The sequence below is a fragment of the Lacerta agilis genome, chromosome 17 (genome assembly GCF_009819535.1).
Source record: "Lacerta agilis isolate rLacAgi1 chromosome 17, rLacAgi1.pri, whole genome shotgun sequence".
In the NCBI taxonomy this organism is placed as follows: Eukaryota; Metazoa; Chordata; class Lepidosauria; order Squamata; family Lacertidae; genus Lacerta; species Lacerta agilis.
In genome coordinates this window covers 29,607,520-29,634,351 of record NC_046328.1, presented here as the reverse complement: position 1 = coordinate 29,634,351, position 26,832 = coordinate 29,607,520, and the positions used below count along the sequence as shown (strand labels likewise).

The window sequence follows — 26,832 nt, the reverse complement described above, 5'->3', positions numbered from 1 at the left end:
GACATCAATGCACACTGCCTACTTTTCTCCCCTCCTTCCAGGCTTCTCACCCCCCCCCCTTTCTAAATAGGCACAGCAGGTACACAAGCAGCTTCCACTCCCTGCAGCACCTTGAACTATGTGTAATGTGGGAGGCTGAAAGCTGAAGGAAAGAGAATGTTTTATTGTCTCTGTTTTCCGCATGACAAGCCTTCTTTGCCACTCCAAAGCATTGCCTGCTCCTTCACATGGAGAGAAGCTGCCGATTTCCATCTTCAGCTATCCATCTTCATTTATTCGGAGGCCTAAATCCCTGCATTTCCCCCAGTAGAAAGGGGACCTAGGCGCATGACAGAAACCTACAAAGCTACACTGCAATGAGCTAGAATCACTGATCCCTCTAGCATGCAGCAGTATACACTCTCCAGTTTTTTTGGACACCCCAGGTGTTCTTGGAGACACAGAGGATTGAACCTGGGACCTTCTGCATGAAAAGCAGATGCTCTGCAACTGAGCTACAGCCCCAGGGGACCCCTTTCTTGGCCGTTTATTACCCTACTGTATCTTCCCTTCTGCTTCCCCTTCTTAGTGAGGGAGGAAACAACAGAAGAGGCCTGCTAGATCAGGCCAAAAGGCCCATCTTGTCCAGCATCCTGTTCTTACAGGGGCCAACCCAATGCTTCTAGGAAGTCCTAATGCAGGAATATATGCAAAGTTTCACAAACTAAGGTTTGCTGGAAGTGCAGCTCATCCCCCTGTAAAATAAGGGATATTTGCATTAATTGTATTTTAATTTTTATACTCTTGTTATAATTTTTATTATACCAAATGTCTGGAATGGATTATTGATATCTCTGCCCCATGGGTGCTGTCAATGAGGAGTAGAGGGGTAGCAGCTACATCAATCAAGTAAATCAATTAAAAATACTTAACTGAGGTTCTGCCCCCCCCCACATAAAGCCTGCCTCCCTAACGTAAGTCCTGGCTACACCCATGCTTTGCCCCCCTTTTGTCTTTGCTTTGATGTTTCATATCTCTTTCCTCTGATGACAGAAAAATATTTTAAATACTGTATTAAAAAATAAACTGTCATTTTTTGATAGACGCTGTACAATTCGGGTTGTGCATTATTTTTTCCAGGAATGCCATGTACCATACTTTCTGGTTCCAATAAGATAAAGTTGCTCTCTGAAGATCATTTCAATGTTTAGTTATGAGGAAGCGTGTTACCATTAAAAGATGCCCAGCTAAATTTTTCTCAGTGTGTGGAATGTCGGCATTTTGAATGATAAAACAATGTGCTAACACCAGTTATGGGGGCCCGTCCACCAGCTGCTTTCGAATTTCCTGTATTTCATCAAAAAGTAGATTCCAGAGTGTACAGACCTGCAGGCAGGTCCATCACCTGTGAGAATATGTGCCTAACTCAGCACAGCCTCTCAAGCACCTTGGTGATATTTCAACATTAATCCTAGACAACTGTACTGGGGCATTTAGGACAGGCATAGGCAAACTCAGCCCTCCAGATGTTTTGTGACTACAACTCCCATCATCCCTGATCACTGGTAGTCTTGTTAGCTAGGGATGATGGGAGTTGTAGTCCCAGAACACCTGGAGGGCCGAGTTTGCCTATGCCTGATTTATGAGCTCAAAGCAGCTCACACTATTCCGCCCTCTCCCCATTCTATCCTCACAGCAATCCTGTGAAGAGGACTGGCCAAAGGTCACCCAGTGAACTGAGTGGAGATTTGAACCCCAAGCTTCCTTCCCCCGCCCCCAGCACCATTGTCCTTGGCAGAGGATGGGAAGAGGCCTGGTTCCCCTCCTCCTCCTCCTGCACTGCTGCTGCAGTCGCCATGGAAACGGGAGGCAGGCGGGCAGCATCAGCATCCTTCTCCCCACGTGACTGGAAGATGCTCGCAGCAGGAGCGTTTAAAAAAGAGAGAGAGCCCGCCTCCTCCTCTTCCCTCTCCCTCCCCGCCCGGAGGATCGGCAAGGGCGGGGCCAAACCCGGAAGAGGCAGTACCAGAGCCAGTTTTTGGAGAGGCAGAAGAAATAAGAAGAGGAGGGGGAGCGAAGGGGGGGGGAGGAGCTGCAGCCTCAAGCCGGCGCTGGAAACAACTAACTAAGGTGGTTTAATTCTCATCCCCCTTCTGCAAGTGTAGCTGGGACCAGAAGTCCAGGTGTATAATTATCTGTTCCCGCATATGTGACTGGGACCCAGGCGTTCGGGTATCTACTTTTCTTCCTCCCCCCCCCCCCATCTGTGGCTAAAACCCAGGCGTCTGGGTGTCTAATTATCCGGGGGGGGGGCTTTAGTTTTGGTTGGGACACAGGGGTCCAGGGGTTTAATTATCTTCCCACCCACCTAGTTGTGGCTGGAGTGTGTAAGTAGCTTTCTGACCTCCTTTACCTGTGTTTGGAACTCGGGTGTCCTTCCTTACACACGCACACCTGCTTTCGAATGAAACCTCGGGGTGCATGCTTGCTTCTCCTCAAGCTGTCGTCCGTCAAAGGTGGGATTTAGGTAGCGGGAACTCTCCCCTCCCCCACGCAAAAAAACAAAACAATATGGGATGCAATTCGGAAGTGCAGAAACTTACCTTAATCCCCTTGTTTCGGATGTATATTTAAATCAATGCCCGCCGCCGCACATACAAAATGCCTCCTTTTTCATCAGCGGTTTTATTGGTTGGGAAATGCTACAGGGTCTTTGCCTTTGCTAGCTTTTGCTAAACTGTGACCTGGTGTGTTAAGTATCTTTTTTAAACAACAAGATTTAGCTAGAATTGAAACTGGGCTCCAAGTTCTGCTTGGAGTAAACCCATTGAAATCCATGTGCTTAACTTAGTCATGTAACTACTCTGAGTAGGACTAATATTGGATGTGACCAGATGTTGGGTGTTGGTGTGTGTGTGATAATAGTGTGCACGTAATTGGGAAAAGTGCACACCTTGGGTGGTTTCAAAAGAGGGTTATCAGGGCTATCACAATGTTCATGTGCTGCCTTCACTGCCTTCAAATACCAGTTGCTGGGAAGTCGCTGTGGAACTCTGGTCCTGCCTGCAAGCTTCCCATTGAGGCACCCGGTTGGCTGCTGTGGGTAAAATATGCTGGACTAGTTGGGCTTTCAGCCTGATTCAGCAGGGTTCCTCTTCTGTCCTTTTGCTTACCAAAGGGCCCAGACCTTAATTGGAGCTTAGTCTATGTAGCTGAAACTCTGGAACTGGGAGAGATAGTAACTAGACCAGGGTTTGCTGGTTGATAGGAGCAGAATGAAGTGGATCAGTGAGGGTTTCTGATTCTCAGTAGTTTAATAGCAAGTTTTATGTATATCTGAACCTTGGTGTTCCCCAAATATTAATGGGACTTTATATACTTGAGTGCTGCGACAAAGTTGCTGTTTAAAACCCCAGGTATAGAAATTCTCTGTCACTGCTGGCCTCTGTTTATCTTTCAACCTCCATCTTTCTTGTATAAATGTGAGTACAGCATTAATTACCGTAGTTGTCTTTGATAAGGTCTTTCTGATCTTTTTTATGCTACTGGTACCTTCAGAGATCTAGATTATTTAGGGAAAGACTTGTTTGTTGAACTGTGCACTGAATCTTTCATATCTATAGGGAGGATATAATTATAGTGTATGTGCTGGCTTCCTGATAAGGATTTCTATATTCAATTAGGAAATGTGCTCTGTTATCTGCTAAGGACTATGTTGTGGTTGTACTTGTATACTGGTGATTTCTTCACCATTCCTGGGTGTTGCTTTGACTATAATTTGGAAGAACAGCAGGTAGAAAAATAAATTTGATTGTGGCTGGCTGGCTGCGTTTTAAAGTTTTGTATTGGAATCCTTGGACCAGAATAACGTAAGTATAATTTAGAGTTTAGAAAGAAGATTCCACCTAAACATTAGGAAGAACTTCCTGACAGTAAGAGCTGTCCGACAGTGGAATTTGCTGCCAAGGAGTGTGGTGGAGTCTCCTTCTTTGGAGGTCTTTAAGCGCAGGCTTGACAGCCATATGTCAAGAATGCTTTGATGGTGTTTCCTGCTTGGCAGGGGGTTGGACTGGATGGCCCTTGTGGTCTCTTCCAACTCTATGATTCTATGATTCTATGATTCTATAATTTGTTTGTGAATATGCTGGTTATCCCAATGGTGTTGCTTACTGGGGTGCAGTAGCTAACGACCTCAAGCTCCAGAACCAGCACTTTATATCCAATTCTTACCTAACTCTCCAAGCAACTATTTTGCACCTGACTCTATTTGAGTAACAATAAGAAGAAGGAAATACCGTAAGTAGCTCATAGAAGCTGAAAGTTTGGGCTTTACTGCCTTAGAAGCTTGTCCTTTTTTCTTCAGCCACCTCTTTCTCTCTAAAGTTCTGTAAACACTGGTTCTGTTCTGCATTGAGGTCTCATTCTCACTGAAATGTCAGCTTGTGTCTGAGCTGTCACTCTTCATCCTGCAGTAGGCGGCTTCCTACTGAATGTATATCCCTGCATGTAGAAAGTTAGGGAAGTTAGAGTTTTCCCCTACCTTTCTAGTTTTCTGTGTGCAGGGATATTTTACTTTTGGGAGGGACATGGGCCTTTTTCTTTGCATGTGGGTGGGGGTAGTCTGAAGTCGTGCAACTCTGATATAATTGTTGAAAAATTAGGCCAGGACATGGAAAGCATTGAAACAGAATTGTAGAGTTGGACGGGACCACAAGGCCCTTCTGTCCAACCCCCTGCAATACAGTGGTACCTTGGGTTACGAACTTAATTCATTCCTGAAGTCCATTCTTAACCCAAGGCGCCCATTCCCTACAAAGGCCTCCCGCGGCCCCAGAAGCAGATTACGTTCGTATCCCAGGGCAAAGTTCGCAACCCGGAGCACCTGCTTCTGGGTTTGCGGAGTTTGTAACCCAAAGTGTTCGTAAGTAGGACGGTTCGTAACCCAAGGTACCACTGTACAGTAATCTTTTGCCCAACGTGGGGCTCAAACCCATGACCCTGATATTAAGAGCCTCATGCTCTACCAACTGAGCTAGCGGTTCCCTCATCAGGAGAAGTGAAGTCGCAACCTCCCTGAGGAACACCCTTCATAGCTGTCAACTTTCCCCTTTTCTTGTGAGGAATCCTATTTGGAATAAGGGAATTTCCCTTTAAAAAAGGGAAAAGTTGACAGCTATGACCCTTCAATCAGATGTCAAACAAAAAAACAACTATATGACTTTTAGGGAAGTTTTTAATGTTAGTTTTATTATTCTTTTATATGTGCTGGAAGCTGCCCAGGGTGGCTGGGGAAACCCAGCCAGATGGGCAGGGTATAAATAATAAACATTCTTATTATTATTTGCAATAAATCTCTGGTATGCGCTGATGAGGGTAAGTGCATCAGAGTTGCTGGTTTCCATTGTGATTATTGTTGAAAAACAAGACACGTTTATGAAATTCTTTAGTCCAGAGGAGGAACTCAGGTGTTCCAATTCCTACATCCCATCCCTTTTCCCTGTTTGCCGTCTAACCCTTTGGTCTCTCCCAGAAGTTTGATACTCCTTGCTTGACCATCTACATTTCCTCTGGATCCTCTGTTTTAACTCTCTCTATCAATGGGCTCCTCCTTCCCTCTTCTGTTCACCCTTGTTTAAAATTCACCCCAGTTCTGTTCCCTGCAAAATCTGGTTTCTCTGCGCTGAGATTTTTCCTCTGACCTTGGATTTGTCATCTTTATTTCCCTTTTCTCCAGGCATCTTCCCGCCCAGGATGGCGCTGAGCCCGCAGAGTTCCTGATTCCCACGAGGACGGTGTGCTGTGTTAGGCAGCCCCGCCATCCGCCATGAGCCGGAGTCACTGACCCCCAGGCCGCCCCAACTTTCTCATGGATATAAAGAGCCTGCAGAAAGCTAAGCGACGCAAACAGGGCAGCATGCGAAGCAGGAGCCAGAATCTATTCCCTGAGTAGGAGGCCTGGTTGCCATCCAGCTGGGAACAAGGGGAAACTTTTTATTGTTATTCTTTTTATTAGCCTCCTCGTTGCCTGAGGATCTGCGGTTACATTCCTGGTTTTTCTCCCAGTTGCCGTCGAAGGCATCGAAGCTGCTCAGTGCATTGACTCCTGCCGGTTTGTCGACTTCGTTCCGCTGGATCCCTCTCTGTTGCCTTCTCCTCCCGGCGCCATGGCGGGCAGCACCGGACCCTTCCTGCCGTGGGCGCAGGAAGTGGCGATGCTGTTGATGCTCCGTGTGCGCCGGACCGTCCTGCAGACGGCCATTTTGCTCTGCGTCTTGTTGCTTCTCCTCTGGATCTCGGTCTTCCTCTATGGCAGCTTCTACTACTCCTATATGCCTACGGTCAGCTACGTCAGCCCCGTCCACTACAAGTTCAGGTCAGTTTGGGGTTGGTTTCCATTGTAGTGTCCATTGCAGTCTTCTTTTGGGCCCTCCACCAAGTTAGCTGGGGTGGGGGTGGGGTCTTTTCTGTGGTGGCACCTTGGCTCCAGAACAGCCTTCCTGAGAAGCTTCTCCTGCCACCATTGCGGGTGTCTTTCAAGTGCCAGGCTACAACTGCCCTTAGTTTGTCTGAGCTTTTTAACTTAAGTGTGGCTTTTATGCAAAGTGTTCTATACCAGGTGAAAGAAATCATAGCTAATCTTCCAAAACAAGCTGGCTCTGGCCTGCCAAATTTGTGTCGCTTCTGTTGGATTATGTGCCTGCAATATGTCATGGCAGTAGACTTGCTCTAGTGCAGTGGTTTTCAACCAGGGTGCCTTGAATGGTGGTCAGGTGTGCCGGGGGCAGCACCGCCCTCTATCCCTCTTTCCCTCCCTCCCTCCCTCCCTCTGATGCGCTCTCACACCTTTACCTCCAAAGGCTTGTGCAGCTGTTTGTTGTAGCAGCCCTGGCTACAAGTTCTCCAGGGGCGAATGGTGCCTCTGGGGCCGGCCAAGGGGTGCTGGTTACTGGGAGCTGAGTGGCCTCTGGGTAAGTAAGCGAGTGGGCGAGGATTCCTGAGGAGAGGGGAGAGGAGAGGAGGTTGAGGGAACCCTCCACACAAAAGGGGGAGTGTTCACCAAAAGGGTGAGGGGCTCATGGCTCAGCAGGCAAGGGTCGACATACCAGTAACTGAGCTCCTGAGACTCAGAGTGCATTTCCCACAGGGGAGCCACAGAAAGAATATACTTGGTCAAGGGAGCCCATGGACTCAATAAAGTTGAAAACCTCTGCTCTAGTGTAACAGTTTCCAGAAGAGTAGCTCTGTTCGTCTTTGCTGCAAAAGACTAAAGGCAAATCTTAGGAACACAGGAAGATGGGCCCATTGGATGCAAGGTTGAAGAACGCTGGTTTGCTTCATCAGATTATGGCGCTACTTCCTCCCAAACCTTTTGGCGTCAATGTTGGTGGGGTTGGTTTTTCTCCTCCCTTTGATCTTATACACCCTACACCCCCCCCCCATTTTTTAATCTTGCTTTTGGTGTGTGTGTTTGTATTTGCTTGCCCTGCGAGGAAGCCACCCACCGTTCTACCACAAGGTGCTGTTTTGGGTGTGGACCTGCCCTCCTTCTGCTTCTCTGCCTCAGGTGCTCCAGCCACACCTGAGGCAGCGACACAGCCAAAAGCAGAGGCTGAGCTAGGAGGCAGAGTCGACTCGGTGACTCACGGTGAGGCGCAGCAACAGGCTTTTCTGTGGCTGGGAACTGTAACTCTCTCGGCAAACAGTTCAGTTTTCAAACTATCCTCCCCATCTCGGCCTGCAAGCTTATGTATGGGTGCAGAGGTTGGGGGTCGCAGGAGTCAAGATCTGGATGGGGGAGGGAGTTGTTGTTGTTGTTGTTCAGTCGTTCAGTCGTGTCCGACTCTTCGTGACCCCATGGACCAGAGCACGCCAGGCACGCCTATCCTTCACTGCCTCTCGCAGTTTGGCCAAACTCATGTTAGTAGCTTCGAGAACACTGTCCAACCATCTCATCCTCTGTCGTCCCCTTCTCCTTGTGCCCTCCATCTTTCCCAACATCAGGGTCTTTTCTAGGGAGTCTTCTCTTCTCATGAGGTGGCCAAAGTACTGGAGCCTCAACTTCAGGATCTGTCCTTCTAGTGAGCACTCAGGGCTGATTTCTTTGAGAATGGAAAACCATAGCTAGAAGTTGCCTTGCACCATGTCAAACCATTGGTTCATCTAGACCAGTATTGCACACTCTGGCTGGCAGAAGGAAGTCATTTCCTCATCCCTACCTGAGACCTTCCGCAGCATGCAAAGCCAGTGCTCTGCTGCTGAGCTGCAACCCTTTCACTAAACACGCCTTGAGGGGCCCCAGTTCTCAGGTGGCTTACCATTGCTTGGGGTTGTATCTCTCCCAAATTCAGCGGGGGGACGGGACTTCTGTAACTGTGGCTTAGCACCAAAAAAAGAGCCTCGAACAAAAAAAGCTAGTATATGTGGGCAAAAAAGTAGGCCAGCAGCTTTTTGCCTTGATACGCTATTTCATTGTTGTAGGGATTTTGTTCAGTGTGAAGTAGCACAACCCAGACACAGATTTAGGCCCCTGGTGACAATGAAGCCAAGAGTCCGTCTGAGGTGAAGGCAAGGGCTGTAGCTCATCAATGGAGCACCTCCTTTGTGTGCAGAAGGTCCCAGGTTCAAGCACGGCATCTACCAGTGGGTCTTGGAATGCCCCCTGCCCCGCCTGAAATATTGGAGAGCTGCTGCCAGTCAGTGTAGACAACACTGAGCTAAATGGAGACCTGACTTGGTATAATACAGCTTCTACTGGTATGTGGGGTGTCCAGGTGGCAATGGACACTTGAGAATGCTGGAGGCAGCTATCTTGGCAGGGGGGGAGGATAGTTTAAAATAGCTCTGGTGGCTAGAGCAAATTCCCTACGAGAAAATGTTCCAGAGCTTTTGCAGCTTTTTAGCTCAGAAAAATGTAAGAAGGGGAAGGTCAAAAAATTATGTTTGAAAAACTGGATAGACGTGCTTTTTTGCTCTCCCCCCATCTTGGATATTAAAACTCTTACGTTGTTGCTTTCTGTTTTGAGTTTCTTCCCACAAGTCATCCCAAAGCAATTTACAGTATAGAAACATACATAAAATAGTTACATATATAAACAACAGTTAATTGCAGATATATCTATATCTATATATATGTGTGTGTGTCTGTGTGTATAAATTAAAAATAAATAAATATAAACACGATACAGCACATACATAAAATCATTTCAGATCAGAGACAGATTCCAACTGTTGCCCCATTGACTCAGTTGGCAGGAGATTAAGGGGCTGGCCAAAGGAAGTACTAACTCCACACAGTGTGTATATATATTTGTGGAATTTGCTGCACCAGGATGCCTGCGGTGGCCTCTCGCTTAGATAGCTTTGAAAAGGGATTAGAGAAAAAATTGAATGGGGTTGGGGGGGTGAGGAGAGTTCTGTTAAGGGCCAGCAGTTGTTGTCGCTAAGTAGATCCTCCATGTCAGGAGCCAAATTCCTCCGAGTACCAGTTGCGAGAGAGAGCTGTTAGCTTTGTGCCCTCCCAGAGACACTGTTGCTGTTTTGATTATTAACATTAACTTTACCACCCGCCCTTCACTAGCAAGTCCCAAAGTGGGTTACAGCAATTTATAACCCGTAAGGAAAAACGGTAAGAAAATAACTACATTCGCAAGAACAGGGCGGGGCCTGGAAACGGACATCTCAGGTGTCAAAGGCCCAGGGCAAAGAGCTGTGTCTTCAGCATTTGCCAAAAGCTGTACAAGGAAGAAGCCAGGCGCACCTCTGCAGGAAGGGAATGCCGCAACTTAGGGGCTGCCACAGAGAAGGCCCTGTCTCAGACGACCAAAACTTCTTAGGGAGGTTGAATTACCAGAAGGGCCTACTCTGCCGATCTTAACACCCAGGAGGATCTGTAGGGAAGGAGGCCGTCTCTCAGATACTTGGGGCCAAAGTCTTTCAGGGCTGCTTAAACACTACCATGAGCACCTAGATCTGGAAATTAACTGGCAGCTAGTGTTGCTGTTTTAGAACAGGGGTTATATCCAAAGGAGTTCCATCCAGAAACCAGGTCTCTGAAGTTCTGAAAGTGACCTTGTTTGGGATCTTTTGTGTCGTCCCCCCAGGACTGACTGTGGCCAAATTGGATCAGATCTGTGCTCTTTCCCTGTTGCCAATGTTTCTTTCATCAAGGACAGCCGAGATCGGGTGAGTTTCTGTCTTCACTGGCCATTGATGTGCTTGGCACTAAATTTGACATGTAGGCTCATCGCTGTTGTCTTGAATCAAACAATGGAGATGTGGTTGAGAAGACTCTGGTCAAGGGACATTTCCCCCCATCCCGCAGTCTGGCTAACTTCTTAACTGGAGATCAGCACCTGAGAATTGCCAGTTAAATCGGGAACTTGACAATTTGATTTAATCAGTTAAATAATTTCAACAGTTTATACACCACTTAATTCCAGTCATCACAATTGCATATGGTGCCTTGAGCCCTTTGGAGGATGCGGGTGGCACTGTGGGTTAAACCACAGAGCCTAGGGCTTGCCGATCAGAAGGTCGGTGGTTCGAATCCCCGCAAGGGGGTGAGCTCCCGTTGCTCGGTCCCAGCTCCTGCCCACCTAGCAGTTCGAAAGCACATCAAAGAGCAAGTAGATAAATAGATACTGCTCCGGCGGGAAGGTAAACGGCGTTTCCATGCACTGCTCTGGTTCGTCAGAAGCGGCTTAGTCATGCTGGCCACATGATCTGGAAGCTGTACGCCGGCTCCCTCAGCCAATAAAGTGAGATGAGTGCTGCAACTGCAGAGTTGTCCGTGGCTGGACCTAATGGTCAGGGGTCCCTTTACCTTTACCTTTTACATTTGTTTAGACTTCTGCATTCCATGGTATAGCAAAATCCCACAAATCCCCTTTTCCAGAGCTTGCAAGAAACTGCCTGCTCAGAACAATTGGTTGGTGAATAACTCCCTGAGCCGGATAATGTTTTAATATTTGTTTATACTGCTTGCTATAATAAAAAATCTCAGTCGTTTTCATTTAAAAAATAGAAGTAAAAACCGTAATATTCAGTGAAATGTCCTAAAAACTAGACAAAAAGAGAACAAGGCTATATATATATCTCTCTCACAGATGAGACTGAGCTGTCTACAAAATGAGGGTGAGACCCTCTTTTGTCTGAAAAACTCAGTTCCAAAGCTCTGAAGTGTCTTTCATCACAGTCCTAATTAATTCTTATTGGGGCGCAAGTTCCTTGGGAGCAGATTCTAAGCTCTGCCGGTGTCCCAGAAGATGTGCCGGGTTTCTTTTAAGAAGTAATTTCATCACCTGCACCCCAGACAATGGTATTCCTGGAAGGCATGGGATAATTTTTTTGCAGCAAACTGTCTCCAGTTTATAAGTGAACCTTAATTATAGCATGCAGATTAGACCTTGGGCACTTGGGCAGAAATGCCCAGTTCAGCATCTTTCGGAAGGGCTTCTAGCTCAGTGGCAGAGCACATACGAAGCTCTCAAAATGTGCCAGGTTCAAGTCCCTGCCTATTGACATTAGGCAAATGGCATCACTGCCCTCTTTTCGTTTATTTATATTTTATTTCATAATTTTCGTTGAAAAATGAAAAGTTCAAAATTACAAGTACACTGAGAAGAAGAAACAAGGAATAGTACCCATGTACAAAACAAAAGGGGGTGGGATCACTATCCTCTTTTTAATGCCGGCTGAAAATTTCCTTCTGTTTCAGTAGGCCTACCCAGACATTTAAATGTCTTAAACATGTCTTTATTATGAACTATATATATTTTTTATTTTATTACAGAAGAGTTTGCCATTGTGGGTTCTTCTGGGAGGAAGGCAGGATATATAAACTTAATAAGTAAAGAAAATGGATTGTGGATATAATGCAAAATCCAGGTCCATGGTCCGTGTTCCTGACAAGTTAGGACACTCTTATTGTTCCCATTTTACAGATAAAAAGACTGAGAGAACAGCACCTAGCCAGAAGCCTGAGATGAGATCTGGGCCTGGGCCAGAGACTTCCCAGCTTGTGCTCTTGGCTGCGATGTTACACCCATTATCTGCGGCCTCGCAATTAAATCTATAAAAAAATTGCTGCCCCATAAAAATAAGATTATACCAGCCCACGGGTGCCTAGCCTAAAAAAGAGAGGAGCGGATTGAAATTTTCTCTTAAGGTTATCCTACCTAGTCATCACAAGGAAGCAGAGAAGGCCCATAGCTCAGTGGCAGACAATCTGTTTTGCATGCAAAAGGTCCCCGGTTCGATCCCTGGCATCTCCAAGTAGGGCGAGGTGGGGGCTTCCTGCCCGAAACCCTGCAGAGCTGCTGCCGGTCAGTGTAGACAATACTGAGATAGATGGTCTGACTCGGTCTAAGGCAGCTTTCTATGTATTCCTTTCGAAGGGTAAAGAAGACTGCTGCTGCAGCACTTGAATTGAGTGCAGAGCTAGCCTTAATCGTTTTAAGATGTTAGAATCCCACTGATTAAATGTGAGGGTGTGTGTGTGTGTGTGTGTGTTGGTGTTTCTTTATCGCCTTCTCTGCCCTCAGGTCCTCATGTACGGCCAACCGTACCGCATCTCGCTGGAATTGGAGCTGCCAGAGTCGCCGGTCAACCAGAACCTGGGGATGTTTATGGTGGTCATTTCGTGTTACACCAAAGGTGGCCGTATCATCTCCTCTTCGGCCAGATCGGTATGACCAGGGTTTGTGGGGGAACTGCATGGGTGGAGCAGGAGCAGGTGAATGGTGGTCTCTCCCCAGTGACCTTTAGCTGGAGTGATGACAAGAGAACTGGCCTTTTCTGCAGTATTCCCCCTCCCCGTTTATGGAGCCCCCCTCCCAGGAAGCCTGCCCGGAGCCAGCCTTGGCATAATTTCAGCAATGGGCAGGTGTGCTTTTGTTTTCCTAGGCTTTGGGCAACACCAGTGATATATACTTGCGGGTATAGGGCTGTATACAAATAATAATAATAATAATAATAATAATAATAATAATAATAATAATAATAAATAATAGCATTGCATTTGGTTTTAAAGTTTATGTACAGGTTTTATTGTATAATTTAGTCTGTTGTAAATTGCTTTGTGCCTTTTTTGGTGCAAAGCAATGTTCAACTTTAATAACCCTAAACATGACACAAGCAGCGCTGCATTTTTTAAAAAATTTTTTAAGGAACAAACATACCTGCTTCTAACTATGTATGCAAAGAGCTTGGACTGCTGTGTACGTTCGACCTTAGCTTCTCTCCCCTTCCCCATGCTGGTTGGGGCTGACGGGAGTTGTAGTTCAAAACATCTGGAAGGAACCAGGTTGTGTTTGTCGGGAGCAAAATGCTAGACCTGACAGTCTGACAACCTCGCTGCATGATTCTTTTAAAATACAGTCATACCTTGAGTTGCGTACGCTCCATGTTGCGTATGTTCAACTTACGGACCTCCGCAACCCACAAGTCCTCCCCAGAGCGCGTGCAATGCACAGGTGCGCAAAAGCATTCTGTGCACTTCGCGCATGTGCAGAAGCACAAAAACGCGCAAACTTCTGGGTTCTGGGGGGGGCATTCGTTTTAAGCACGCCCGTGTTACATAGCATGATCCGGAACGGATCGCGCGTGTAACATGGGGTACCAATGTATATATATTTTAAATTGAAAATTTATAATAACACAAAGGGAATATTCAAGCAAACCAACAAGGACGAGCGATGGACAATGTAAATTTGACAACAGCAACAAAACAAAAGCCTGTAAGCTTGTGTATCTATCCACAATCAAGGATCAAGTCAATTGATGAAAGCATGTTAAAGACGGTACAACCAGCCCTCCAGAAAGAAAAACTGAATAGTAGGTTGTTGAACTGCTCCTGGGCAAGAATTACTAAAGGGAATAAAAAGCAGTCAGTCATAATTGAATTTATCTTTCTCACACTTGATCCTTAATAATGTAAGCAATTCAATTATTCTGTTTCTATGTTAAAATTATATTAAGTAATGGAAACAAAGCAGTCAAGGTGCGATCCTTGAAAAGCCATCCAGTGTATTGGTGATGGATCCCAGGCCACCATCTCCATGTATAAGTTCTTCTTGGAGGGGAGCTGTAATCTTTATAGAAAACAACAGCTGATTGCGCAGCACATGGTCAATAGCCAAAGTGAAAGGAAAGCTTATTGATTCGTTCTCTGTCTCTTGTCTGTTTTGTCTCCCGAGAGGCTTCCCGGTCCCGTGGGTCTTGTAGTCCCAAGTGCAGAGCTTACACCGTTTGGTTGGCTATAATCCAAAAAGCTTTCTTTTCTCTTTTGGAACATACTATCTACAGCTTTTTAAGGCAAGATGGGTAGATTTCATGAGGGGCAACAGCTAAGGCTAGATTTAAATATTGCGCCACGTTGCAAACAGCCATGCACAACAACTTAAGTTTTGGAATGTGAAATAGATTGTGATGCAGAGGAACCTATGGATATCATTGGCTACATGAGAGTTGGGGACTCTGTGGCCCAGCACATGATGTTGGACTCCAGCTCCCATCATCTCTGTCCATCGGTCATGCTGGCTGGGGCTGATGGGAACTGAAGTCCTGCAGTACTATTGAACTACAACTCCCACCATCCCTGATGGGAGCTGGAATCCAGCATCCGGTGGGGCACAGAGTCCCCACTTCTGTACTATATAAAATAAGGTTGCTTGACTTACATTTTGGGAACGGAGGTTGGAAATGAGCGTTCCGTAGTATGGGCAGGTGTCCATGCGGTCATTTTTTTTTTTTATTTTACCATTGAACTATCCCTAGGCTTGGAAGAAGCTGCCATACCAGGTGGGATACAAAACCATTAGAAAAATCCACCCTGCACCCATCATAGTATACCTCCAGTGCATTGGCTTTTTTAAAAAAAAATAAGAAAAAGATAGTTGGCAACCTCTGGGGTGTTTAAACCCTCTTAAATGTTGCCCTCTTCTGTGATACTCCATTCCACTGCTCTCCCAACAGCCGGTCAGAATTCTGTGGCCATTCTCACTATTCACTGGGCTGTTTGGGGGGAACTCCCTCCAGTACCCTCTAATTCCCCCCCCTAAAACAGGCATGGGACGCGGTTGGCGCTGTGGGTTAAACCACAGAGCCTAGGGCTTGCTGATCAGAAGGTCGTCGGTTCGAATCCCCGCAATGGGGTGAACTCCCGTTGCTCGGTCCCAGCTCCTGCCCACCTAGCAGTTCGAAAGCACACCAAAAAGTGCAAGTAGATAAATAGGTACCGCTCCAGTGGGAAGGTAAACGGCGTTTCCGTGCGCTGCTCTGGTTCGCCAGAAGCAGCTTAGACATGCTGGCCACATGACCCGGAAGCTGTATGCCTGCTCCCTCGGCCAATAAAGCGAGATGAGCGCCGCAACCCCAGAGTCATCCACGACTAGACCTAATGTTCAGGGGTCTCTTTACCTTTAAAACAGGCATGGCCAAACTTGGCCCTCCAGCTGTTTTGGGACTACAACTCCCATCGTCCCTAGCTAACAGGACCAGTGGCCAGGGGTGATGGGAGTTGTAGTCCCAAAACAGCTGGAGGGCCAAGTTTGGTCACCACTGCCTTAAAAGATGCTTTGCACTCCCTTAACGGTGACCCAGTGACCGAGTCCGCGCTCTCCCTCTCTCCTAGGCCATGCTGCACTACCGCTCGAGCCTGCTGCAGATGCTCGACACCTTCGCCTTCGCCAGCTTATTCTTGTCCGGTTTCACAGAACAGAAGCAGATGCTGGACGTTGAGCTGTACTCAGACTACAAGGAGGACTCGGTGAGGGGATGGCATTGCACTTCTCCTTGATTTCCTGCTTCCTCTAGGGAAGACATTCACTTCAATTCAATTCATGGCCATTTACAGCATTTAAAAACAACTTCCTGTTTCCCATTTCCTGCCAGTCCTTCATCCCTGACAATATTTTTCTCCCACCATCTACTGGGGTAGTTTGCCGACCTTTGGTCCTCACCCTGCGCTCAGCTCTCACACTGTGGCTCCTAGAAGCTGTCAGCCTTGCTTCCCAGGCAAGGTCTGCTTAGTGCAACATCTCTGGGTTAGCTACATCTCGCACGATCTCGTGGGATAATCTGACTTCCTTTTTTGGGGGGGGGGAAGAGGGATGATCTCTCTGCATTTTGGGTAGGCACAGGTCTTTTCTGTTACACTGACACACAAAAGATGAATCGGTGGCCTTTGCTTCTCTTTCTGCTTGTAGTACACACCAACAGTCGGTGCCGTGATTGAAATCCAGACCACAAAGATCCAGATTTATGGCGCCCAGCTGCGCATTCATGCCCATTTCACTGGACTGCGGTGAGGACTGTTGTTTATTATTTATATCAGTGTTTTTTTTAGATTTCCTCGACATGTCAAAATACAATGGACTTGAAGTAGAAATCATTTGCAGTACTACTGCAAGGCAGAGGTGATTCACAGTTCATTTCACCCGGCAGTTGTGGTAACTCCTTCCTTGAGTAGTTTGGAAAGTTTTGAACTAATTCAGTGAACTTTGTTAAGCCAAACTAGTTCATTGTAAGCACAGAGAAAGGAGGAAAGGCTTGTTTGGGCCTCTGTCCACAGCACACTCCAGGGAGCAAATTGCAGAAGGGACAGTTGCAAAATCAGATTTTAAAAACCACAGAAAAACTATTATTATTTAATGTATTTATACCTCGGCTTTTCTCCCTACTTGGAATTCATGGCCATTTAAAGCATTTAAAAACAACAGTATAAAATTCAAAGTAATACAAACAAAACTTGATACAAATGATAATTAAAATACATCAGGGCACAGGTGGAACCAGCAATTGAAACCCAGTTTGCCCTGACAGCAGCCCAGTGACAGACACCTGCTTCTTGCTTTCCAAAGGCCTGTGTGAATAGGAAGGATAAAAGAGAGGGAACCAGTCTTGCGGGGGAATTCCACAATATGAACAATGCACCTCTTAACACGTCCCCCCTTCCTTCCTGCTCTTGTCTCCCATAGATATCTGCTCTACAACTTCCCGGTGACGTCCGCCATCTTGGGTGTGGCCAGCAATTTCACCTTCCTGAGCGTCATCGTCCTCTTCAGCTACTTGCAGTGGATCTGGGGCAGCGTGTGGCCCAGAGAGTCCTTTTCGACGCAGGTGAGAGACGGTGCCAAGGATTGGGGTGAACTACACTTTGTAACTTGTCACAGCCCTGGTTGTTTGGCGCAAAAGGAGATGTGGTTGGAGCAAGCCCACCGCACCTTCCCTTAAGTCATATAAATGAACCACTACAGAACATGTTGATAATAATAATAATAATAATAATTAATAATAATAATAATTAATAATAATAAATTTATTATTTATACCCCACCCATCTGGCTGGGTTTCCCCAGCCACTCTGGGCGGCTCCCAACAGAATACTAAAAACACGATAAAACCTCAACCATTAAAAACTTCCCTAAACAGGCCTGCCTTCAGGTGTCTTCTAAAAGTCAGGTAGTTTATTTCCTTGACATCTGATGGGAGCACTTTCCATAGGGCGGGTGCCACTACCGAGAAAGCCCTCTGCCTGGTTCCCTGTAACCTCACTTCTCGCAGTGAGGGAACTGCCAGAAGGCCCTTGGAGCTGGACTTCAGTGTCTGGGCTGGATGATGGGAGTAGAGATTGCTTAATATACCAACCTGTACAAATGAGTTACAGCACAGTATACCGTACACTTCCCTCCACCCCTCAACTGAGTCTCAGTAAAAGAAATCTAAAAATTGGGAGTGTTCAGTTAACAGAATTCTGATTTCCGTCCTGTCTTTTTTTATCTCTTCCCCACCCCATCCCTGGGTAGTCATCTGGCCGGGAAAGATCCGGAATGCTTCAACAGTCAGAAGACATCCGCCGACGGATTGTGGTCCCTAAAGAAGGTACCGTGGACTTGGGAGTCAAGGGTGGTTTCTTTTAGGGCTGTTTTGGTGGCACCTTCCCAGGTATGGAGCATTCCCTTCTCCAGTTGTTGCTGGACTCCCAACTCCATCAACCCCAGGCAGAATGGCCTAATGGTCAGAGATCATAGGAGTTGTGGTCCAGGAGCATCTAGAGCCCCCCGCACTGCTGGCTACTGCTGTCTTAGGCCACATTCACACCATATATTTAAAGTGCTATGGTATCACTTTAAATAGTCATGGATTCCTCCAGAGAATTATGGGAGCTGCAGTTTAAGGGTGCTGAGAGTTGTTAGGGAGAGTTTTGTTTTCCCCACAGAGCAACTATCCCACCCCCACCCCCCCAGTGGTACAACAGTCAACCCCTCTTCACAGGGAACTCTGGGAATTGTAGCTCTGTGAGGGGAATAGGTGTCTCCTAACAACTCTCAGTTCCCAGAATTATTTGGGGGAAGCCACCCATGTTTAAAGTGGTATCATTAGTGCTTTGAACGTATGAGAATCATCAGTTGCTGATGTTTTCGTGTTCTTCTGTTTTCTGGCAAAGACTTTTTGTTTTCCCCTCTCTGAAATTTATTTTTGTTTTCACACTTCATTAAACAGAACACAGCAAACTTCAGCGAGTGCATTGCAAATTTCAGAGTACAACAAGTCTTCATTTCCTTTCAAAGATATATATATATAGCAGCTGAGTCCAGCGTTCCTCACATTTGGTTTATTCATTAAAATGACACCTCTGTCTCAAAAGAACTTTGGGGTGTTGGCATTCTAAAAATCGCCCTTCTTTTCAATGGCATTTTAATAACTCTTTAGCATCTTGTATATCAACATTTCAGGCTCTTTTATATGGCATTTGGGATATGTCTGCCCTTTACAAAGTTGTTTTTCTAAAAAAAATTATCTGGACTGTGGAATCATGCCTGCTGTTTGTTTTCATCTCTGCTCTAGTTCTTGCCTTGTGTTTTTGTTGGATTTTAGAGAGGGTTTTTGTTTTGTTTTGGCACAACATGGATTTTGTTTCAAAATTGTTTTGACTTCCTTACCTTGGCATCTGCCCAGAGGACCCAGGCTGCGGGGAAAGTGATAAATAAAAGGAGCTAAATTCTGAGCTTTACCTGAGGGTGCAAAGCCCCAGGCCCCAGCTTAGTAACGGTTAAAAACCCATTCTCTCCCCTTACTATTAATTTGTTTAGCAACATTTTTTTTTCAAAACAGAAGTCAAAACAGCCGCTGGGATTTCAGGGCAGCGCTTGACAAAGTGTTGGGTTGCATCCAGCTTAAGTTCTACTCAAAAGTAGACCCATTTAAATGAAATAGGCCCAAAGTTGGCCATGTCCATTGATTTCACTGGAACTACTCGGAACAGGACTAACACTGGATACGACCCACCATTCCCAGCAAGATTAAAATGCTTAGCTGCGAGGGTATGTGACTGTATTTCAGGTATTCTTAAATGCTTTAAATGTGTTTTTATTTCATTTCTAATTGTTTCACTACTTTGCTTGCTAACCAGGGCTCCTCTTTGGAAAGAAGAGCAGGATAGAAGTTTTGGCAACAGCAGCTGTGACAATGCAACAAATAAAATTATTTCGAACTCTTTTTTTTTTTTTTTTGGTTGCCTTTTGTTCTACAGGCTCTGAGGAAATAGAGGCTGCCTCACGTCAGCCAGAGGATGTGGGGGCTGATGAAGAGGAGGAGGAATTGTCGAGAGCAGGTCTGTACTTTTTTTAGATGCTCTATTGCCTTTCGGACAATTGCTTTAAATATATATACCATTGCTCTTCTGGATCAGACCAAAGGCCTAGATGGATCAGGAGTCTGTTGCCCGCAGTGGCTGGCCATCTTTCTTGGGGGGGGGGGGCTAACTTGCTGCCTTCCCTCACTTCCCTTCCATGCAGACTGTCCTTGAACTCCAAGGTGGTTTTGCTGGAATGTGTCCTTGAACTCTGATGATGCCTCTCACTCGCCTGGTTGGAGGATATACAGTCGTACCTCGGAAGCTGAACAAAATCCATTCCGGAAGTCCGTTCGGCTTTCGAAACATTCAGCTTCCAAAGCGCAGCTTCCGATTGGCTGCAGGAAGCTCTTGCAGCCAATTGGAAGCCCCGTTAGACGTTCGGCTTCCGAAAGCACGTTCAAAAACCAGAACAATCACTTCCAGTTTTTGATCGTTCAGGAGCTGGAACGTTTGACTCCCAAGGCGTTCGGGAGCCGAGGTACGACTGTACAGGGAATTGGGCCTGTGCAGGGTGGGGGACAGCTGGGTACACTTGCTCCGGGCCTCAGAGGGCTAAGCTGGGCAGGGGGACCTCTAGGGGACTGCCAGACTTTATGTTGTCATGCCAATAATGCCATGGGCCTCTCAGCAGACTGGGGACTCCCACCCCGGGCCTCAGACAAGCTCTGCGCAGGCCTGCAGGAAATGCTGGTGATTTAATGGGATGGAATGGAGTAATCGGGAAAGAGGCTAGCTAGATCCTTGGACAGGAACATCCCACGTTGCAATATTTTCTTTCCAGCTCCGCTCATTGAATTCTTGTGCTTATGATATTGTACATGGTCCAAAGGTAGATACAAAATGACCTTTTCTTTTTTTAAAAAAAATAAAAATAAAATAAAATATTTATTTGATCAAAAAGATATAATTGATTAACGGTAAAATAAACAAATAAAGATAAAACAATATAATTCATTTTCAACTAGATGACGACTAATTATTTTGTTAGGATAGGATAGTGTTCAAAATATGCTACTACTCGGAATTCGTTTCAGTTTCAGGTGTGAATTATGATAAGACCTTGAGGAGGACATCTTGATATTTTTTTAAGCATTTTTTTATTATTTTTAAAAAGTGCATGTTACTACATGTCCAGTATCAATTATAACGATCAGTACTTTTTCTCAGGGATCGTGAACGCAACAGTTGACATCTACTTAAAACCACACATTTCACATACACCCACCCACACCCAATGCATGGTGAAACCTCACTTAGTAATTAATTCAGCATATTTATTAGTGGCATTATTTGTATTCAGGTGCCTCAAAGCAATTTGCACGCACTCAATGAAATAACTATTAAAATCAGATTAAAAACAGCAGTAAACTGTTTTAAGATACTCATCTGATAATATATCTAAAAGGGACAAGTCTTATCCACCCCACTGAGTTGGTGAGGTGTGGCTACTCTGTTCCCTTCCATGCATGATGTACCGTATTTTCCGGTGTATAAGACGACTGGGCGTATAAGACGACCCCCAACTTTTCCAGTTAAAATATAGAGTTTGAGATATACTCGACCGCAGATTCTCCACCCGGCGTATAAGACGACCCCCGACTTTTGAGAAGATTTTCCTGGATTAAAAAGTAGTCTTATACTCCAGAATATACAGTATGTCATTATGACCTTAAAATTTTGCAGAAATTAACCTCTGGACCAATTTCTCAACATAACTCGTATCTGGATCTGGTTCTCACCCCATCTGGACAGGCACTGTGCCAGCTGCCTTAAGATTTCGTAATTATGCACAACATGAAATGGCCCTGTCTTTGGTTTTCATCTTGAACCCACTGAAAATAAATTGGGTAATCTTGTATTGTAGTGTGTGAAGGGCGAAACCTCCTCTCCTGCATCCCATCCCTGTTCGAAGTTCATGGTTTTAAAAGCCTTGGACGTGTCCCCTCACCTACTGGCAAGTTGCAAGGTCCCAGTGGTGTAAGCTGTCCATATACCCACACAGAGTGAGAGTTGTCTTTCTCTGTACCATCTCTGGCTTTATGATACCTAGAGCTAAATTTTAAAATCCATTTTTCCAAAAAAAACCATTAGTTTTTTGCACAAAATTTGACATTGTTCATTTCACTTACATTTGGACTTCATGTCCTTATGTCCATAATGGTCCCTGTTGCGTTCCCTTTATCTGCTGCCATAACTGCCATTTCCCCCCCGTTGTATTCTAACTTAACGTTTGTTCATTTATTCTAAATAATTTTTACTTTTGAATTCCTGTCCGTTTGCTATAATGCAGGGGCAGGGACTCATTTTTGTCCCCAGAGCCGCATTGCCTTCTGGAAGCCACATGGCAGTGGTGGGAGGGGCAGCAAATTTAAATGTTTACCTTTGTGCGGTGGGCTAGTTTCTACATGCATTCGTGCAACCCCGCTCTATCTCCATCCGGACAAGCAAGAGGCATTACTGGAGTTCAAGGACATGTTCCAGACAGGCAAAAAATAGTGAAGGAGGGTGCAAAGTGAGGCTGGCAAGGCATGTGGCCTCAGGAGTGTGGCCTGAGGCTCCCCACTCTATTTTGTAATGGGTTGAATGAGGGCCAATAAGCCAAGATTTGAAATTCAGCTCTACAGAATTCCCTGTGGGTTGGTGGTTCTCATGTCCAGGCATGAGGCAAACAACTTGCTCTTTTACTTTTTTTTAAATAGCTTTATTTAATTTCAAACTTATAATATACAACCATATCAAATCAACCAATAGAAACAAATAAACAAATAAACAAACAAGAAGCATGTAATCTAGACATCATAATCCACAAAAAATAATATGTGAAAAAACAAAACACACGGAAAAAAGCAAAAAAATATAAATAACGATTAAAAATTGGCTTCCAATTGTCTGTATATCGCTTCCCTTAATAATAATACAAAACTTGCTATACCTTATACAATAATTGAAAAATAAATAACTAAATCAATAGCTCACATTTTAATATAAATCTCCCCACATATATCTCAATCTAAGCAAATCACCAAATCCGTTCTTATACCTTCTTTTTTCAGATAGTCTTCCACATATTTCCACTCAGCCTTAGATCTTTGTTTTGATATATTTCGAATTGCTGCCGTCATCTTAGCCAAATTCATGAATTAAATTCACAACTTGCTCTTTTAAATGAATTATGTCACCCTGTTCCTGGAGTCAAATGGTACAGGTCAGGTGTAAATAATGATTCTAAAAATCTAAAGGTGCTGAAAAAAATGACAAAGGAGCTGACGAAAAACAACAACAAACATCTCTGGGGAAGGGCCAGAGCATTTGCTTTGCTTGCAGAAGATCCCAGGTTCAATCCCAGGCATCTTATCCTTAGGATAGCTCAGTTGGTTACAGCCTGGTGGTGACGACGCCGGGGTTGCAGGTTCGATCCCCGTCTGGGACAGCTGCATATTCCTGCATTGCAGGGGGTTGAACGAGATGATCCTCAGGGCCCCTTCCAACTCTATGATTCTATGATCTCCAGACAAGGCTGGGAACGACTCCCTTTCTGAAAGCCCTGGGGAGCCGCTGCCAGTCAGTGTAGACAGTGCTGAGCAAGATGGACCAGTAGACCAACTCTGTTCCTATGAGGGCGTTCCACCAATGGGGTATTCTGCCGTGATTTCCATGCCATCCCTCTTTTCAACACACGATTTCCAGCCTACAGGCCGGGCTTGATTTTCTTCTTCTTGCTTCTGCCCAGTTGCTGAGATGCAGGCCCAAAAGAGAAATCTGGAGAAACATGATTCTGGGACAAGGTCCAGTCTGGACAATGGGATGAGCGAAGGTAGGTGGCACATCCTGGTCCTCACCTGAGCTTCCTCCACCCCCCACCCCCCGATCCATGTTTTGCATGCAGTATATGCCGTACCAATAAGCAAGGAGACTCTGCAGAGCTAAAGGGACACACACATACAGCATAGATATGCATGCACCCACCCCAGGGTGGGGAATTTCAGGCCTAGGGGCCTAAATGTGGCTCTCCAGTCTTCTCTATCCCACCTTTAGGACTTTCCCCAGGCCACGCCCATTTTCAGCCTTCCTTCACACCCATCTTAAGCAATTTGGCCATGGGCAGCAGATTTAGAAGGCGATTGGGCAAGATCCGGCCCCAGGGCCTCAGGTTGCCTACCCCTGCTCTTCATAGCCCCCAGCACTCTTCCTCAAGTGCTTTCTCTGCCTGGAGCACATCTTTAGACCAGGGGTAGGCAACCTAAGGCCCGGGGACCAGATCCGGCCCAATCACCTTCTCAATCCTGCCCGCAGACGGTCCGGGAATCAGCGTGCTTTTACATGAGTAGAATATGTCCTTTTATTTAAAATGGATCTCTGGGTTATTTGTGGGGCATAGGAATTCATTCATTTCCCCCCGAAAAATATAGTCCGGCCCACCACATGGTCTGAGGGGCGGTGGACCGGCCCCCTGCTGAATCATAGAGTTGCTGACCCCTGGCTTAAGCTGTCATGGATGCTTTAGCGGAGATTCCTGCATTGCAGGGGGTTGGACTGGATGACCCTTAGGGTCCCTTCCAACTCTGCAATTCTATGATTCTGTTATCCTTAGCCCTGCCCTCTTTGTTCTCTGGCCCCACCCACTTCATGGTTACTATGGGAAGTCGGCTGTGTCCTGCTGGTCCTGATTATATAAATTTCTCTCACACACTGATGCTGTTGCTTTCTAATATCAGGGAGCAGCTTTCGGTAGCATTTCACTTCCTTTCTAGGAGGGGCTAGAAAGAGAGACTTAATTTTTTAAAAGTGAAAGTTCAGAGTCTGCAGTGGGGCTGGATGATAGCTGGTTTTCAACATATTGATATATCGCCAGCTAAACATCGCAATATACTGATACATCACAATGTCTGAAATAAGGATGGAGCTACGTAGAGGCATTGGCAACTTCACAGTTTTTCTTCCATCGTGATTTTTTTCCGGCGCCTGCTCTTGTGATTTGCTGCCCCCTGCAGGAAAGAGCTGAGCCTGCAGAGTTAACATAGGCTGTCTTCACATTGTGATTTTTGCATAGCACACACACACACACACACATCGCGATTCACAATACAGTGGTACCTCTGGTTGCGAACGGGATCTGTTCCGGAGCCCCGTTCACAACCTGAAAGGTCCGCAACCTGAAGTGCCGCGTCTGTGCATGTGCGCGACGCAATTTGGCGGCTTCTGCGCATGACGTCATTTAGCACTTCTGTGTATGCGCGAATTGCCGAACCTGGAAGCAACCCATTCTGGTACTTCCGGGTTCGGCACGTTCGTAACCCATAACGAACGCAACCTGAAGTAATCATAACCCGAGGTACAACTGTATATTGCCAGGTCAAAAATTATGAAACCAATATCATGATACGGACTTTCAAACCAGTTTTGTATATCGATATATCACCCAGCATAAACTGTAGCATCTGCTTAAGGTCACAACCGGAAATTTCCACGGTCTCAGTGGTGCCAGGTTGGCAACTGCTTTTATAATGTCTTGCAGAGCAGTCCTAAGGTGGAAAAGAGACCTAGAAATGCTCTTGATACCCATTTCATTGTATTTATGTTATTTTTAAATTATTATTACATGGTTATTACTAGTATTAGTTTTGAATCTCATATATTAGTATTAATAACACTAACGCTGTGGTGTTACATTTGGATTAAATTAACAGTTAATAGCTGAAACTGAGCTACGAGCCCCAAAGGCATGCCTCCCGCCCTCCCGTTTGAAATGCCTGGATACCGGGGGCGCCTCTCTCCAACATGCGGATACTGATTTATCTCCTGTTTGCTTATTCATTCGCAGAGACGGAATTTGAGTCTGTGGACAATTCCACGCTGCTTGCTGAGGCCAACTTCCCAGTCCTTTCCCGGGAGGGGGACCCCTCAAGCCTGCTGCCCCCAGGGGCCAGGACCCTCACGCCAGACTCAGAGATCCGGCAGAGAAGTACTTGCTCCAGTTCCTGAAAAGGGGGGGGGGGCGGGCGGGTCTGTTTGCGGCCGCACGAGCCCCTCCTCAGCCTTTTGCACTGCTCCCAATAGCTTGCACCCACCACAGGCCTTGTTCTCCAAGGGGAGCCTCTGCTCCCAGCTTGTGTTTACATTCCAGCTCCTTTTTCTCTTCCCCCCAACCCCACCCCCTACTCCTCACCCGGAGACACTGTAACTTAAAATAAAGATTTACCTGCTAACGAATTAGTTGCCAGCGTATTGCAAAAACTCTGGGCTGGAGAAAACCCATGCTGTGAATTCTGGTGCACTGGGAGGTGGGTTTGGTTTTTTTTTAAGCCATGTAAACCCTGGACTAGTTTAGAGGCCTAGGATGAGCCTTACGGCCCATCCACCTTTCCATTTCTGTGTGATTTCTAGGTCTGTGATTTGTAGGCACAGGTAGCTGAGCTTCCAGCATTGCAGGGGTTTCGACCAGATGACCCTTGGGGTCCCTCCCAACTCTATAATTCTACGATTTAGGGATGCGGGTGGCGCTGTGGTCTAAACCGTTGAGCCTCTTGGGCTTGCCGATCGGAAGGTCGGCGGTTCGAATCCCTGCCACGGGGTGAGCTCCCGTTGCTCTGTCCCAGCTCCTGTCAACCTAGCAGTTCGGAAGCACACCAGTGCAAGTAGATAAATAGGCACCGCTGCGGTGGGAAGGTAAATGGCGTTTCCGTGCGCACTTGTACTCGTCACGGTCCTCCGTGTGCCAGTAGCAGTTTAGTCATGACCCGGAAAGCTGTCTTTGGACAAACGCCAGCTCCTTCGGCCTGAAAGCGAGATGAGCGCCGCAACCCCATAGTCGCCTTTGACTGGACTTAACCGTCATGGGATCCTTTACCTTTTTACCTTATTTAATTTTACGGTTTATTATTTTTGTCCCAGCGCTTTTCCTGGGAAAACCTGCTGTTTACCACTGATTCAGGTGTCAACCAGGTTTTCCGCAGATCAACGTTTGTTCTGATTCAGTAGGAAAACCCACAGGGTTGAAAAAATGCCTGCTCAGATCATGCACCCAGTGCCTCGATTCTGCAGCACAAACAGAAGAGTGGACGAGCCCTTAGGCCCCTTCTCTGCTATGCATTTAGAGCAGTATCATCCCACTTTAAATAGTGCTGGAGTTGCAGTCAACATCAGATTGCACTACCTTGGCTTCCACTGGGACAGGGGTTCAGGGGTACCAAGGATAGGGGGTGGAAGATGCTTTGGCC

At 46.1% G+C, this 26,832-nt stretch overlaps 1 protein-coding gene across 1 annotated transcript; it reads left to right on the top strand.

Annotated features, from left to right (window-relative positions):
• The first annotated feature begins 1,922 nt into the window (after positions 1-1,922).
• On the top strand, positions 1,923-25,825 carry BSCL2 (BSCL2 lipid droplet biogenesis associated, seipin). The gene is made up of 11 exons (XM_033174871.1): positions 1,923-2,109; positions 5,714-6,352; positions 10,080-10,161; positions 12,522-12,665; positions 15,611-15,745; positions 16,185-16,282; positions 16,956-17,097; positions 17,784-17,859; positions 19,511-19,591; positions 23,346-23,429; positions 25,437-25,825. The coding sequence occupies exons 2-11, from the start codon at positions 6,144-6,146 to the stop codon at positions 25,595-25,597; spliced, it is 1,212 nt and encodes a 403-aa protein (XP_033030762.1). The 5' UTR covers positions 1,923-2,109; positions 5,714-6,143; the 3' UTR covers positions 25,598-25,825.
• Positions 25,826-26,832: the final 1,007 nt, after the last annotated feature.